At 43.7% G+C, this 13423-nt stretch overlaps 1 protein-coding gene across 3 annotated transcripts in view; it reads left to right on the top strand.

Annotated features, from left to right (window-relative positions):
- Nucleotides 1-13423, top strand: part of znf385a (zinc finger protein 385A) — a 75167-nt gene that overhangs the window by 33413 nt on the left and 28331 nt on the right. The window contains exon 2 of one of the 3 annotated variants that reach the window (XM_061774727.1): nucleotides 1348-1508. The exons of 1 other annotated variant lie outside the window; for it this stretch is intronic. In XM_061774727.1, the coding sequence (XP_061630711.1) occupies nucleotides 1348-1508 (161 nt within the window). Of the gene's footprint in view, nucleotides 1-1347; nucleotides 1509-7036; nucleotides 7391-13423 lie in introns of those variants that run through there. One more of the 3 variants, XM_061774736.1, reaches the window with a different exon arrangement.

Genomic DNA, 13423 nt, shown 5'->3' with positions numbered 1-13423 from the left:
TCCTTACCCTTAGTGTTATGTTCTTGTAGTTGTAGTTGTGTGTTTCATTAAATATACCATAAAATTCCACTCGTGGTCGTATTTTGTGTGTGTTCTGAATTTAAGTAAACCTCTGTAATCTAGGACTCAAAATGTCCTAGATTGTGTCAAAATGTCGTAGAGTGTAGCAACCTCGAGATTCTGAGACTGATTCAAAAGGTTTGTCGTCATTTCGCCTAAAGTTAAATTTGACGTGGTGCCCTTTTCGAGACATTAGTTTGATTTTTAACATCCATCCATCCATCCATTTTCTGAGCCGCTTATCCTCAGTGCTGCAGCCTATCCCAGCTATCATCAGGCAGGAGGCGGGGTACACCCCGAACGAGTTGCCAGCCAATCGCAGGGCACATACAAACAAACAACCATTCGCACTCACATTCACACCTACGGGCAATTTCGAGTTGTCAATAAACCTACCACGCATGTTTTTGGGATGTGGGAGGAAACCCGAGTGCCCGGAGAAAACCCACGCAGGCACGGGGAGAACATGCAAACTCCACACAGGCGGGGCAGGGGATTGAACCCAGATCCTCAGAACTGTGAGGCAGACGCTCTAACCAGTCGGTCACCGTGCCGCCTGATTTTTAACATCCATCCATCCATTTTCTGAGCCGCTTCTCCTCACTCGGGTCGCGGGCGTGCTGGAGCCTATCCCAGCTATCATCGGGGAGGAGGCGGGGTACACCCTGAACCGGTTGCCAGCCAATCGCAGGGCACATACAAACAAACAACCATTCACACTCACATTCACACCTACGGGCAATTTAGAGTCTCCAATTCATGCATGTTTTTGGGATGTGGGAGGAAACCGGAGTGCCCGGAGAAAACCCACACAGCCACAGGGAGAACATGTAAACGCCACACAGGCGGGTCCGGGGATTGAACCCCGGTCCTCAGAACTGTGAGGCAGACGCTCAAACCAGTCGGCCACCGTGCCGCCTGATTTTTAACAATTAAATCAAATTTACGACAAACCGGAAGTAACGCCAACGTCGCTCCTGGCTCATTACTTTATCCTAAATTAATTACAATTCTTAATTCATACATAATCGCTACACACGTGAGAACATGCAAATGGCACACAGGAAGGAGCCCGGGTTCCAACACCTAGCCTCAAAACTATGAGGCAGATGTGCTAACCACACGTCCCCTGTGCTGCTTGTGCTGCATTCACTGACTAATAATTGCTTCTGGAGTGAAATTATTGTTTATTCTGTGCCGATTTGAGGCATTGTTTTAGCTCATGTACTCACCACGTTTTAAAAAAAATATATATAGTTTGCAAAAGGATGTCATTTCTGTGCGCAGGAGGTATACATCGTGCCGGCGCAGCGGTGCCAGCATTTTTGCGGACCCCAACAGTGATCCAGCCCCACCTGGACATGAAGCCCTTTCTGCAATTCCCCATGGAGACTCCTCCTCCTCCTCCTCCTCCACACAGCATTAGCCTATTCCACAACTTCAGCACGGTAAGAACCAAAAGAGAAACCGGGACAACGTTGAATGACGCCAACTCATTGCCTCAATTTGGTGTTATTACTGTTTGGAGACAGACGTATGCACACTATTAGATGCACTGTGGGAATGTTACTGCATTGTAATTGACACACTAGTGTTTCTCTAATTGCTTCCATAACACTTTTGATGGCCAGTGCTGTTGTTATTACCACTCATGTGTGGCTTTTAATTTGCGAAATGGCTGCCTCACATCAACATGTCGGAGCTTTGTCTATATGTTAGCACATAGCAGCACGGGCCAATCAAAGATGTGAACTGAAGGGGTGCTCGCTCCTTAATCAGAACGTCGAGCACACAGGCATGGATGCCATTTTTGCCTAGTCTCTTCCTTATTGTTGAGTCATGTACACTAGTTTAACTGAGGCAAGGGAGTCCTGCAGCTCTTTAGATGTTGTCATGGATTCCTTCGTGACCTTCTGGATGAGTTGTCGCTGTGCTCTTGGGGTAATTTTGGATTTATTACCACTGTTCCATGTTTTCTCCGTTTGTGGACAATGGCTTTCACTGTGGTTTGCTGGAGTCCTAAAGCTTTTGAAAGGCCTTTGTAACACTTTCCAGACTGATAGATGTCAATTACTTATTTCCCATTGGTTCTTGAATTTCTTTGGATCGTGGCATTTTGTTGCAGCTTTTTGAGATCTTATTGCCAACTTCATTTTGTCATGCAGGTTCTATTTAAATGATTTCTTGATTGAACAGGTCTGGAGGTAATCAGGCTTTGGCATGGTCCGTTAAAATGACCTCAGCTTTCCCCCCAAATTTGTATGTTTTTCCATAATAAATAAAATCATTATTTAAAAACTGCACTTTATGTTTGCTTGGGTTATCTCTGTTTGATATTTACATTTTTATGTTGATCTTAAACATTATAGGGTCAAAACTATGCAAAAATTTAAGACTTTTATAACAGGTCCAATACTATTTCACAGCACTGTATATAAAAAGCATTTTATTATATTACTTTGTTTGCATCTCATTGTTAGAAAACAAAATAAATCAAAAAAAATATCAATATCATTACTATTCCCATTGACATTTTTAAGGCTGCTATGATGGAATTTAGGAGTTTGTTACTGTACGAGTCAAGGCCGGTAATCCAAAAGGTAGCTCCAGAGCTGTGTACTTTAAAAAGCACAGTTTGTTTGATTCTGTTTTTATTGTGACAGACTGGGACTTTCCTTCTCCCCTCAGGCCTTGAAAAGATGTTCATAATTCAAACCAGACAGTGGAAGCATTCAGCACTTCATCAATTCAGCATAATGTTGCTCCACCAAACTACACTGGAGAATGTCAGCACATTTCTCATCAATATGTTAAACCACTAAGCTTTGTTCTCAGTGTGGAATGATGTCAGGCTTGCCTCCACTTGATAAGCATTCAACCACACAGTCACCACCTTGATTGTAGATGGCAAATAACTAAGAACGCTCTGTACTATAGTTGTAGTATTTCACTTATCAAATAAGTGGCTCCTGCGTTCTTAATAAAATCTGATGACATATCCTCTGAAAGTGCCAAACTTCATGATCTTTGATTCGGATGGTGCAAATGATTGGAGAGTATTGCTAAGAATTGCCCAGGTCATTATTATAGGAAAGATGGTAGTGGAATTAAAAAAAACAAAAAAAAAAAACATCTACAGTAGCTCCCTAACACATATTATAGTGTAGCTAAAAGGTGCATTTGCCAAATAAAAATGAACTCTAAGTCAAAATCTGGCCTGGGTTGGACTAATTTGGAGCTTAACAGCACTATATGCTTAAACTGATGCTCAGTTCTGGCATTTGTCCACACATTCATTGAGTGGAGGAGCCATTGTTGCCTCTTGAAACTAACCATTATGACTTCTGAAAATGATATGATTGGTGTATGAATCTAGAACACAGGTGTCAAACACAAAGCCTGCAGGCAAGCTCTGGCCCACAATGTCACTTTATCTGGCCCCCAAAAGCCCGGAAATAAATGTGTATATATAAGCTGCATTAACTGTTTCGTTGATCTTTTAAATTTAGCTTTTGAACTGCACTCCTTCACTACTTTATCACTATTAGCTTAATAGTGGTTGACACAACAAGATATTACCAGCCTTTTGTGTTACCAAAACAATGTTCACATAGTTGTCGTTAGCTGCCGCTCTTTTTAGTTAGCCAGCAGTTGAATCCACAAGATCCGTCTACTCTGTGTCATATGACCCAATGGCCAGGAGAGGGGGCCAAAGGAGCAGCAAGCTAGCACATTTGCCCTTGCAGCAAGGAACATATACAATACATTTAGATTCATCTTTCCTGTTTAATTTTACAATACTGTAATGGAGAGAAGACTAATCACTGATAGTGTAGTGGTTCACTTACTTGTCTTCCATGAAGGTTGGCTCTGTTCAGTTCCCAGTGAGTAACGGTGTAAATGTCAGTGCAAATGGTTTGTCTCAATGTGCGCCTTGGGATTTATAACGACCGGTCCAGGGTGTTGTCGGCCTTTCGCCCCAGATTAGCTGGGATGGGCTCCAACTCACTTGAACAGAATAAGCGGTATAGAAAATGGGTGGATGGATATGATTGATATGAGACTGACACTCACTGGAGCTGAGAGTGCTGCTCGAATTTGAAGGCAATAGGCTCCCTGAGGTGCAATGCACAGTCTCAGAATGTGAGGCACGCAACTGTTTAGAAAATGCAATAAGAAAACAACTTTGGGATAGTTTGATGTTTTCACAAAGAGGAATTTATCGCCTGCAGATGCCCCAGAAAATGTTTTACTTCAAGTCAGAGAGTATATGTGCTTACATTGATGTGGAAACATTATTCAACACTCTCACTTTCCCTGTGACTGTATGAATGAAAGGGAAACGCTGATTAGTGTTTGAGTGTCTTGAACGCCTCCTGGTGTCTTTCTGCTTTTTGTTTATATTGACTATTTCACCAGAGATTCACTGTTATTGCAGCCATAACATTAAAAAAATGTCCTTGCCCATTTAGCCGGCAGCTAGTGACTCTTTGTCTCTATTTGTATTTGGCCTCGCTGAGTTGGTACATCATAATTAGCCCTACAGTAACATTGAGTGTTATTACCTTTATAACAGAGGAATGGCCTCCCCTACGTCGCCTATATATACAGCTTTAATGGTCTTGTAATGTGATTTGTACTCCAATTGCCTGTCACTGCCAGTGGGGTTTGGGACAGTGATGGGGCTGCATTACAGGACACTATCTGTTGGTCCCAATATAGACCACATGCACACGTATCTTGCTCGCTAGCTAAAAGGTCAGGAAATTGCAATTACACCGTCTTATCAGTTAAATTTCAACATGATCAACTTTGCAGAATAATTGACAGTTGGTTCTGTCATTGATTCATTATTTTCCATCCCCTTGAAAATTAAAAAGTACCTCACAATACTCGTTTACTTAATCATTACACAGTATTTATAATGATACCAGTATGCATGTTGCATTATTATTACTGTTCCATTCTTTAATGATAGGCTGGGTATGAAAGAATATTGGAGTTGCCACAAGGAATAGTTATATTATCAGAAAAAAATAGTAATATGAGGATTCAATTCCTATTGCTCAGGAAAAATAATGTTACCTGACTCAAGTCAAAATTGCCACACGAACATAAACACAAATATCTGAGACTGAGACCAGCAGGCGCTGATTATCTCAAGAGAACTGTCAAATAATAATCAAGTAATATCACGGAACATTTTATTTGAAAAAAAACCCCAACCTCTTCTGTGGCGGCACGTTGGACTACTGGTTAGCACATCAGCCTCACAGTTCTGAGGACCTGGTTTCAAATCCGGCCTCGCCTGTGTGGAGTTTGCATGTTCTCCCAGTGCCTGCGTGGGTTTTCTCCGGGCACTCCGGTTTCCTCCCGCATCCCGAAAACATGCAGGGTAGGTTGATTGAAGAGTCTAAAGTGCCAGTAGGTGTGAATGTGAGTGCGATTGGTTGTTTTTTTATATGTGCCCTGCGATTGGCTGGCGACCAGTTCAGGGTGTACCCCGCCTCTCGCCTGAAGATAGCTGGGATAGGCTCCAGCAAGACCGCGACCCTTGTGAGGAGAAGCTGTACGGAAAATGAATGAATGAATGAAAACTCTTCAGTTTGACAATTGACCCAACTGAAAAAAGAACCATTTTCAATCTGTAATCCTTTGTCAGCAATAAAGCTGGTAATTACTGTTTGGATACACTAGTGACTGTTGCTGGTGCTGCTCTAATTTCGGTAGGTTAAGTATTTCAGAGAACTGGACAAATGCTCTAGAACAGGGGTTGGCAATCTTAAATAGTCAAACAGCCATTTGGACTGTCTCACACAACAGCAACAACACCACCACCAACACCACTACCACAAAGAACAACCAGAACAAGAACAAACATAGGGAGCCACAAAAACTCTGACATCTAAAGTGAGGATAACACTGCATGTATATTTGTTTTTTGCTTCTATGCCAAAACATAATTGATAAATAAATCTTTTAAACGAACGTTCTATTCAAGCCAAACTTAAATTATCCATCTACAGCAAATGCAAACCAAATGCAAACCAAAAATACAGTCTGCTTCTGTTTTCTATCATCATTTTATCACGTGTGGAGTGTTCAGTCAGCTGTGAACATGAATTAAAAATGACTATTTCACTTAACAATGTAAAACATTGGCAAAATAGTAGCCAATTACAATATATGTTGTACCTGGTTAATGTGATTTTTGCTTCTTAACCTCAGCGTACAGCGTCGGCAGCTGTAGACGTCACCTTCATTTTCAAGATTGTAAGATGTCAACTGTTAGCTGTGAGTGTTTTTAAAATAGTTTATGTAGCACATAGCATGAAACATTCTGCTTTCTTTGTAATGTTTTCCTTTCTTAGGTTTATCCACGGTTTACCTACCAGGGGTCGAATAGCTCAACAAATTTTGGCACCAGGTGTCTCAGATTGGCGGTTGTGATGCATTAGGTTTTATTTTAAATGTTACAAGAGCACCAACATCTTCAAATTTTGAATTACATTTGAAAAATGAATTAACTAAAAAAAATAAAATATAATACTAATGATCTATTTTCCAAAGCCACAGCAAAAGACTTAGAGAGCCACATGCAGCTCCGAAGCTGCGGGTTGCAGACCGTTGCTGTAGAACTTGTTAACTTCCTCTTAGCTCTCAGGATGATCAGTTTTTCTGACAGACATGTTTCAATATAGAATACATACAGAAACTCCTGAACTCCTAAAAATATAATAATATTATGCAGTGACTTTCTGAAAACCCAGTACAGGATATAATCAGTCATATTAGTCTGAGTTGGTGGGCAAAGCAAATGTTTCATCTTGTATTGGTTCTGTAAGATTGGCTGAGCAGGGGCAAGTAGGGGGGTAAGTGGAACACTCTGATAATCCTTCAAGCGCATCCAGAGAGAGCAAATATGCATGAGAAGGAGGGGAGCGAGGAGGAGAAGGGGAGGAGACAGTGCAGTGCAGCTTGAGGGACAAACCATGGCAAGCATTTCGATATGGTGAAGGAAAGCTGAAAACAAGAGGAGGAGAACGCCATACAGAAGGTGTGGAAACACTTGCGGAGTTTAAAGAGAGCATCCCAACGTCTCGAAAAGGCCAATAAGGACAACTGTTGATGACAATGCAGCACGAGCCGAAAGTCCTTTCAGTTTGTTTTCATCTTTGACAAGTGACCAGTAAACTGAATGAGGGAGGAAAGTGCATCACGCACTTTCAGTGTCACAGACTCTGAGACCCAAACACATACCTGTGACAGCAGCGCACACACGCAAGGGAAAATGCAGCTCCAAGCTTCCACAGACACTGAGGAGAACAAGGTGAGTACGCAGCTCCTTGGGAATGTTTTTTTTTTTTTCTTGTTCTTTTTTTCACCTCGCTGTGTCTTAATCTGCCCTCAAGTCAAGCAAAACCTGTGCTTCAAAGACTGTGTTGCTGCCACTTAAGTGCACATTACACTGCGAGTGCCAGAGCGGTGCCACTGGGAGCATTGCTCATTTCTCAAGTTTGACATGGTGAAAACAATCTGCTGTCTAGAAGTGATCAAACGGAGCAGGGAAGTGAACTGAAAGCAACTACAAGATACCAAAACAAGAAAGGAAACAAGACAGCAAGATACTTTATGACAAAAGTCATTTTTGGAGCATGACAAAGGCTCGTCAGAAGTAGTCAAAGAAAACATACCATACAGTGTACATAATGCTTTTTGGGGTAAGCTACAATGGCATATACAGTACAAGAGATATACAATTTGTTTTAACAAACAGTTAGGAAACTTGATAGCATGTGGATAGAAACATATACAGGTACTGTACAGGCATAGCAGCCTGGTCACACGCTGCTGTGGGATGGCATTCCACTCCGTCAACATGGTTGTGATGCTTGCTCGAGAACGAACAGAACACCCAAACGGATCCCACACGTTGGCACAAGGTCAGGACTGCTGGCGGGCCACTCCAGTCTTTCTACTCCCAAACAACTTTTGATAAACACCACTGTAAGGGCAAGCATTGCCATATGGGAGACTGTGGCGGTATGAGATTTCCTTCAATGATGACAAGCCTAATTTTTCCAGTGATGAATGTTGCCCCACCGTCATCCCTCTATAATCAGGCACCAGTTTGTCAGCAGGAGAGTTAATAGCAACAGCACAGAAGCTGTTAAGTGGTGCCAGTGAAGAGCACATTTTGGCCACACTGTATAGACTCACTGATGGTGCTTATTCCACAAATGCATGTTCCTTACAAATGGGGTATCATTTAAAAAGGAAATAACAATATCAAGGAAGCAATTTATTGGCATTGTTATACAAGACACAATATTCTACCAAACAAAAAAGTACAAATTGTTTAATATTTATAACACAGGTCATCGATGGTGTAGTGGTAAACTTGCCTGACTTTGGTGCTGGCAGTTTGAGTTCTGTTCCCACTCATTGACGGTGTAAATGTGAGTGTGAATGGTCAACTCTCTATTTAGGTGTGCTGTGATTGACTGGCGACCAGTCCATGGTGTAGTCTGCCTTTCGCCTAGGGTCAGCTGGGATAGGCTCCAGCTCCCCGTGGCCCTGAACAGGATAAGTGATATAGAAAATGGATGGATTGATGTTTATAACCTTTATACTTTGATAGTCATATGTACAATATTTATGGTTAGGCATACAGTATTGTCATATATTTCCTAATTATTATTACATCACATAGCTTTAGTTTCTTTTTACAGTTTCAGTACAATACAACATGGTCCAGTCAGGCCTATGTTATCATTTACATTATGCACCTTGCTGCTGTGGTATAAAGTGTACATATAGCTAGAGGCTGTTCAAAATGCTGCAAACTATGACTACTCTATTCTATATGGAGCTCATTAGGAGCACACTGCTCATAAAAACAACAACATAAAACCCCACATGTAGGAATAAACACTTTGGCAACAACGGCAAGGAACATTTCCTGTTTATGGAAGACACCTTGAAGAGAACTCAGTGTGGACGGCTGTCAGCCTCAACAGATTTTGTTGTTATGGGCAGAGATAGCAAAAGTATTCACACTCTAATGAAACCTCTTGTGCTGGGAACATTGGCACTTATTCCATATTTGTGGACTTAAAAACAATGTCTGCAGAAAAAAAATCTCCCCAAAATAGACCCAGTAGTAATTTGAGGCTTGTTTTCTGATGAGATATTTGATTTTCAGTGAGATTTTGTGCCACCCACATTTGCTGTAGGTCGAAACCTGTGTGAGCCTGCAGACGCGTATGTGTTCAAGAGGTTGCTTTTGTCCGGTGGTGGCATCGTGCTTGTACCAGTTTTGTCAATGACACTGTAATAAATTAGCACATTTTTAGCATGTTAAATTAGCGATTGAAGATTATGTAATTTTGGGGTGCTGTTGTTTTGATGTGAGTGTGCAGCGAGCGGTATATGATAACTTGGCGTGAGCGAAGCTAGGGATGAGGACGACGAGCGCCCGGCACCATGTTTGTACCGCTTTAATCAATGACACCGTAATAAATTAGCCATTATTTTAGCATATTAAACTAATGGTTGAACATAATGTTGGGGTGCTGTTCTGGTATATATTAGAGCAATATACGGTATAATACCAAACTGAACAAAGCGACGTTTGGAAACTCAGGCTGGATGTCTTTTTTAATTTTTTTTTAAATTTCCTGCAAAGTTGTCATTTTGGAGGTGGGAGGATTTTGGAGCTTGCTAGCATTGGCTCGGGCTTTTATGCTACCGTGCACATTTTTGTGTGTCTCTTTGTCTGTGCTATACTGCCCCAAGGTTGCCAAGGCACCCACACCAGAAGGAGCAGCACAATGTCCATTGAATTGAAGCAGAAAGTGTGCCAAATACGTTTGTATCCATTTACTCATCCATCCATTTTCTGAGCCGCTACTCCTCACTAGGGTCGCGGGCGTGCTGGAGCCTATCCCAGCTATCATCGGGCAGGAGGCGGGATACACCCTGAACTGGTTGCCAGCCAATCGCAGGGCACATATAAACGAACAACCATTCGCACTCACATTCACACCTATGGGCAATTTAGAGTCTTCAATTAACCTACCATGCATGTTTTTGATTCAAACTCATGTCTCAAGGCACCACTGTAATGAGAATGCATGTGGGCCTTGTCAACATCAAGGCTTTTGGAACTTCAGTTTCTCATGGACCAGTTGACATAATCACAATGTTTACTTGTTTTTGCCTGAGGTATTTTGGGTTGGTTTCTGTGTGAGTGAGCCCCCAACCCCATCCCCCACTCCCCGTACCATCCCCCGACCCCTTTCCACGAAGGCCAATTGGCAGCTGTGCAGTGTTTTTAACAGCTGAATCAAATGAGTGAATCGTGGCTGACCTCCACTCAGAGAACTGGACTGAAGCCCATATTTCTTGTGTACTGTTACCTCAGCTCTGGTTAAACGCTCTCCAGAGGGGCAATGCGTAGACACCCTTGTACAGCATGTAACGCACACCTGCACCATGCTGCCGGCAATACGATTGCAGGAAAATGCGGAGTGCAGTTTATAACACTATTCCAGTGTACATACAGGCCCGCTACATTATACTGTACTGTACTGTACTGTATAGTGATATTTTTGCTGTCTAAAAACCTTGTACAGTGGTGCCTTGAGATACGAGTGACCCGCCTCATGACTTTTTCAAGATACGAGCTGTTTTTTAGATTATTTTTTGCTTTGACTTGTGAGTAAATAAATTTGATACATACGCTGTATGGTAGCAGTGAACTCAACTCCGTTCACAACAAGCAGCAGTTTGGCAGATCATGAACAAGTCTTCAAAAAAGAGGCTTCAAGTGGTTTATTGCCACTCCCAGCTGAAGTTTACTCTCGAAACTAAACATAAAATAAAGATAATTACAACTTGTGGGTTTAAAACAACCACATACAGTAGCTTTGCCTTAGGAAAGTCCACTTAGCTTGATGCTAATAAACAATGAAAATCACCACAGACAGGCTAATGAATAGCTTCTATGTGGCGGTGTTATGCTTTAAGCAATGGATATTTGAAGACAAACAGTTCATCAACACATGTACACAGATAATATAGAAATACTCGCAGGCATATATTCTTTATCCGCTGCGAAAAAAAACTACCGCTAATAAGATTACAGTTTACTGAGTTACTGTACAGAAGTTGTGAAACTCTTCTTCTTTCGTGTCTGCATGGCTGTATTGTTACTACCCCCAGTAGCCAAGTCACGCACACCAGAAGGAGGCACATTGAATTACAACCTCAATTCCAATGAAGTTGGGACGTGTTAAACATAAATAAAAACAGAATACAATGATTTGCAAATCATGTTCAACCTATATTTAATTGAATACACTACAAAGACAATATATTTAATGTTCAAACTGATAAACTTTATTGTCTTTCGCAAATAATCATTAACTTAGAATTTTATGGCTGGTGTGTGAGGTCGAGAAGTTCCGACAAGATATCGTCGGACTCGCCTACACACAGAGCTTGGGCTCTGGTACCAGTCCTGTTGAGAGGGGTTGGACTCTCTTCCACTCTGGAGTTGCCCACGGTTAGAGGCGCCGAGCAGGTGTTGGTATTCTTATTACCCCCCTGAAGAAAAAACCCAGGTATGGGAGGAGTTCGGTGAGGCCATGGAGAAAGACTTCCGGACGGCTTTGAGGAAATTCTGGTCCACCATCCGGCGTCTCAGGAGGGGAAGCAGAGCACCATCAACACTGTGTATAGTGGGGACGGGGCGCTGCTGACCTCAACTCGGGACGTTGTGAGTCGGTGGGGACAATGCTTGGAAGACCGCCTCAATTCCATCGACACGCCTTCCCATGAGGAAGCAGAGTCTGGGTTCTCTGAGGCGGGCTCTCCGATCTCTGGGGTTGAGGTCACCGAGGTAGTTAAAAAGCTCCTCGATGGCAAGGCACCGGGGGTGGATGAGATTCGCCCGGAGTTCCTAAAGGCTCTGGAGGTTGTGGGGCTGTCCTGGTTCACACGCCTCTGCAACATCGCGTGGACATCGGGGACAGTGCCTCTGGATTGGCAGACTGGGGTGGTGATCCCCCTTTTTAAGAAGGGGGACCTGAGGGTGTGTTCCAACTATAGGGGGATCACACTCCTCAGCCTCCCTGGTAAGGTCTATTCAGGGGTGCTGGAGAGGAGGGTCCATCGGGAAGTCGAATCTCAGATCCAGGAGGAGCAGTGTGATTTTCGTTCTGGCCGTGGAACAGTGGACCAGCTCTACAGCCTCGGCAAGGTCCTCGAGGGTGCATGGGAGTTCGCCCAACCAGTCTACACGTGTTTCGTGGACTTGGATAAGGCGTTCGATCGTGTCCCTTGGGGAGTCCTGTGGGGGGTGCTTCGGGAGTATGGGGTACCGAACTCCGTGATACGGGCTGTTCGGTCCCTATCCGACCGGAGTTTGGTCCGCATATCTGGCAGTAAGTTGGACTCGTTCCCGGTGAGGGTTGGACTCCGCCAAGGCTGCCCTCTGTCACCGATTCGGTTCATAACATTTATGGACAGAATTTCAAGGCACAGCAGAGGCGTAGAGGGGATCCGGTTTGGTGGCTTCAGTATAGCATCTCTGCTTTTTGCAGATGATGTGGTTCTGTTGGCTTCAACGAGCCGTGATCTCCAACTTTTACTGGAGCAGTTTGCAGTCGAGTGTGAAGGGGCTGGGATGAGAATCAGCACCTTCAAATCTGAGACCATGGTCCTCAGTCGGAAAAGGGTGGCGTGCCCTCTCCAGGTCGGGGATGAGATCCTGCCCCGAGTGAAGGAGTTCAAGTATCTTGGGGTGAGGGAAGAATGGAACGGGAGATCGACAGGCGGATCTTTGCAGCGTCTGCAGTGATGTGGGCTTTGTATAGGTCCGTTGTCGTGAAGAAGTAGCAAAGCCGAAAGGCGAAGCTCTCAATTTACCGGCCGTTCTATGTTCCAACACTCATCTATGGTCACGAGCTGTGGGTCATGATCGGAAGAACAAGATCCCGGATACAAGCGGCCGAAATGAGTTTCCTCCGCAGGGTGTTCGGGCTCTCCCTTAGAGATAGGGTGAGAAGCTCGGTCATCCGGGAGGATCTCAGAGTAGAGCCGCTGCTCCTCCACATCGAGAGGAGCCAGATGAGGTGTTTTGGGCATCTGATTCGAATGCCTCCTGGATGCCTCCCTGGTGAGGTGTTCCAGGCACGTCCCACCGGGAGGAGACCCCGTGGACGACCCAGGACACGCTGGAGAGACTACGTCTTTCGGCTGGTCTGGGAATGCCTCGGGATCCCCCCCGGAAGAGCTGGATGAAGTGGCTGGGGTGTCCCTGCTAAAGCTACTGCCCCCGCGACCCGACCTCGGATAT

This window comes from Phyllopteryx taeniolatus, chromosome 1, assembly GCF_024500385.1.
Source record: "Phyllopteryx taeniolatus isolate TA_2022b chromosome 1, UOR_Ptae_1.2, whole genome shotgun sequence".
NCBI classification, from domain to species: domain Eukaryota; kingdom Metazoa; phylum Chordata; class Actinopteri; order Syngnathiformes; family Syngnathidae; genus Phyllopteryx; species Phyllopteryx taeniolatus.
Note: the sequence above shows the minus strand (reverse complement) of the source record. Positions and strands in the feature narration are given on the sequence as shown.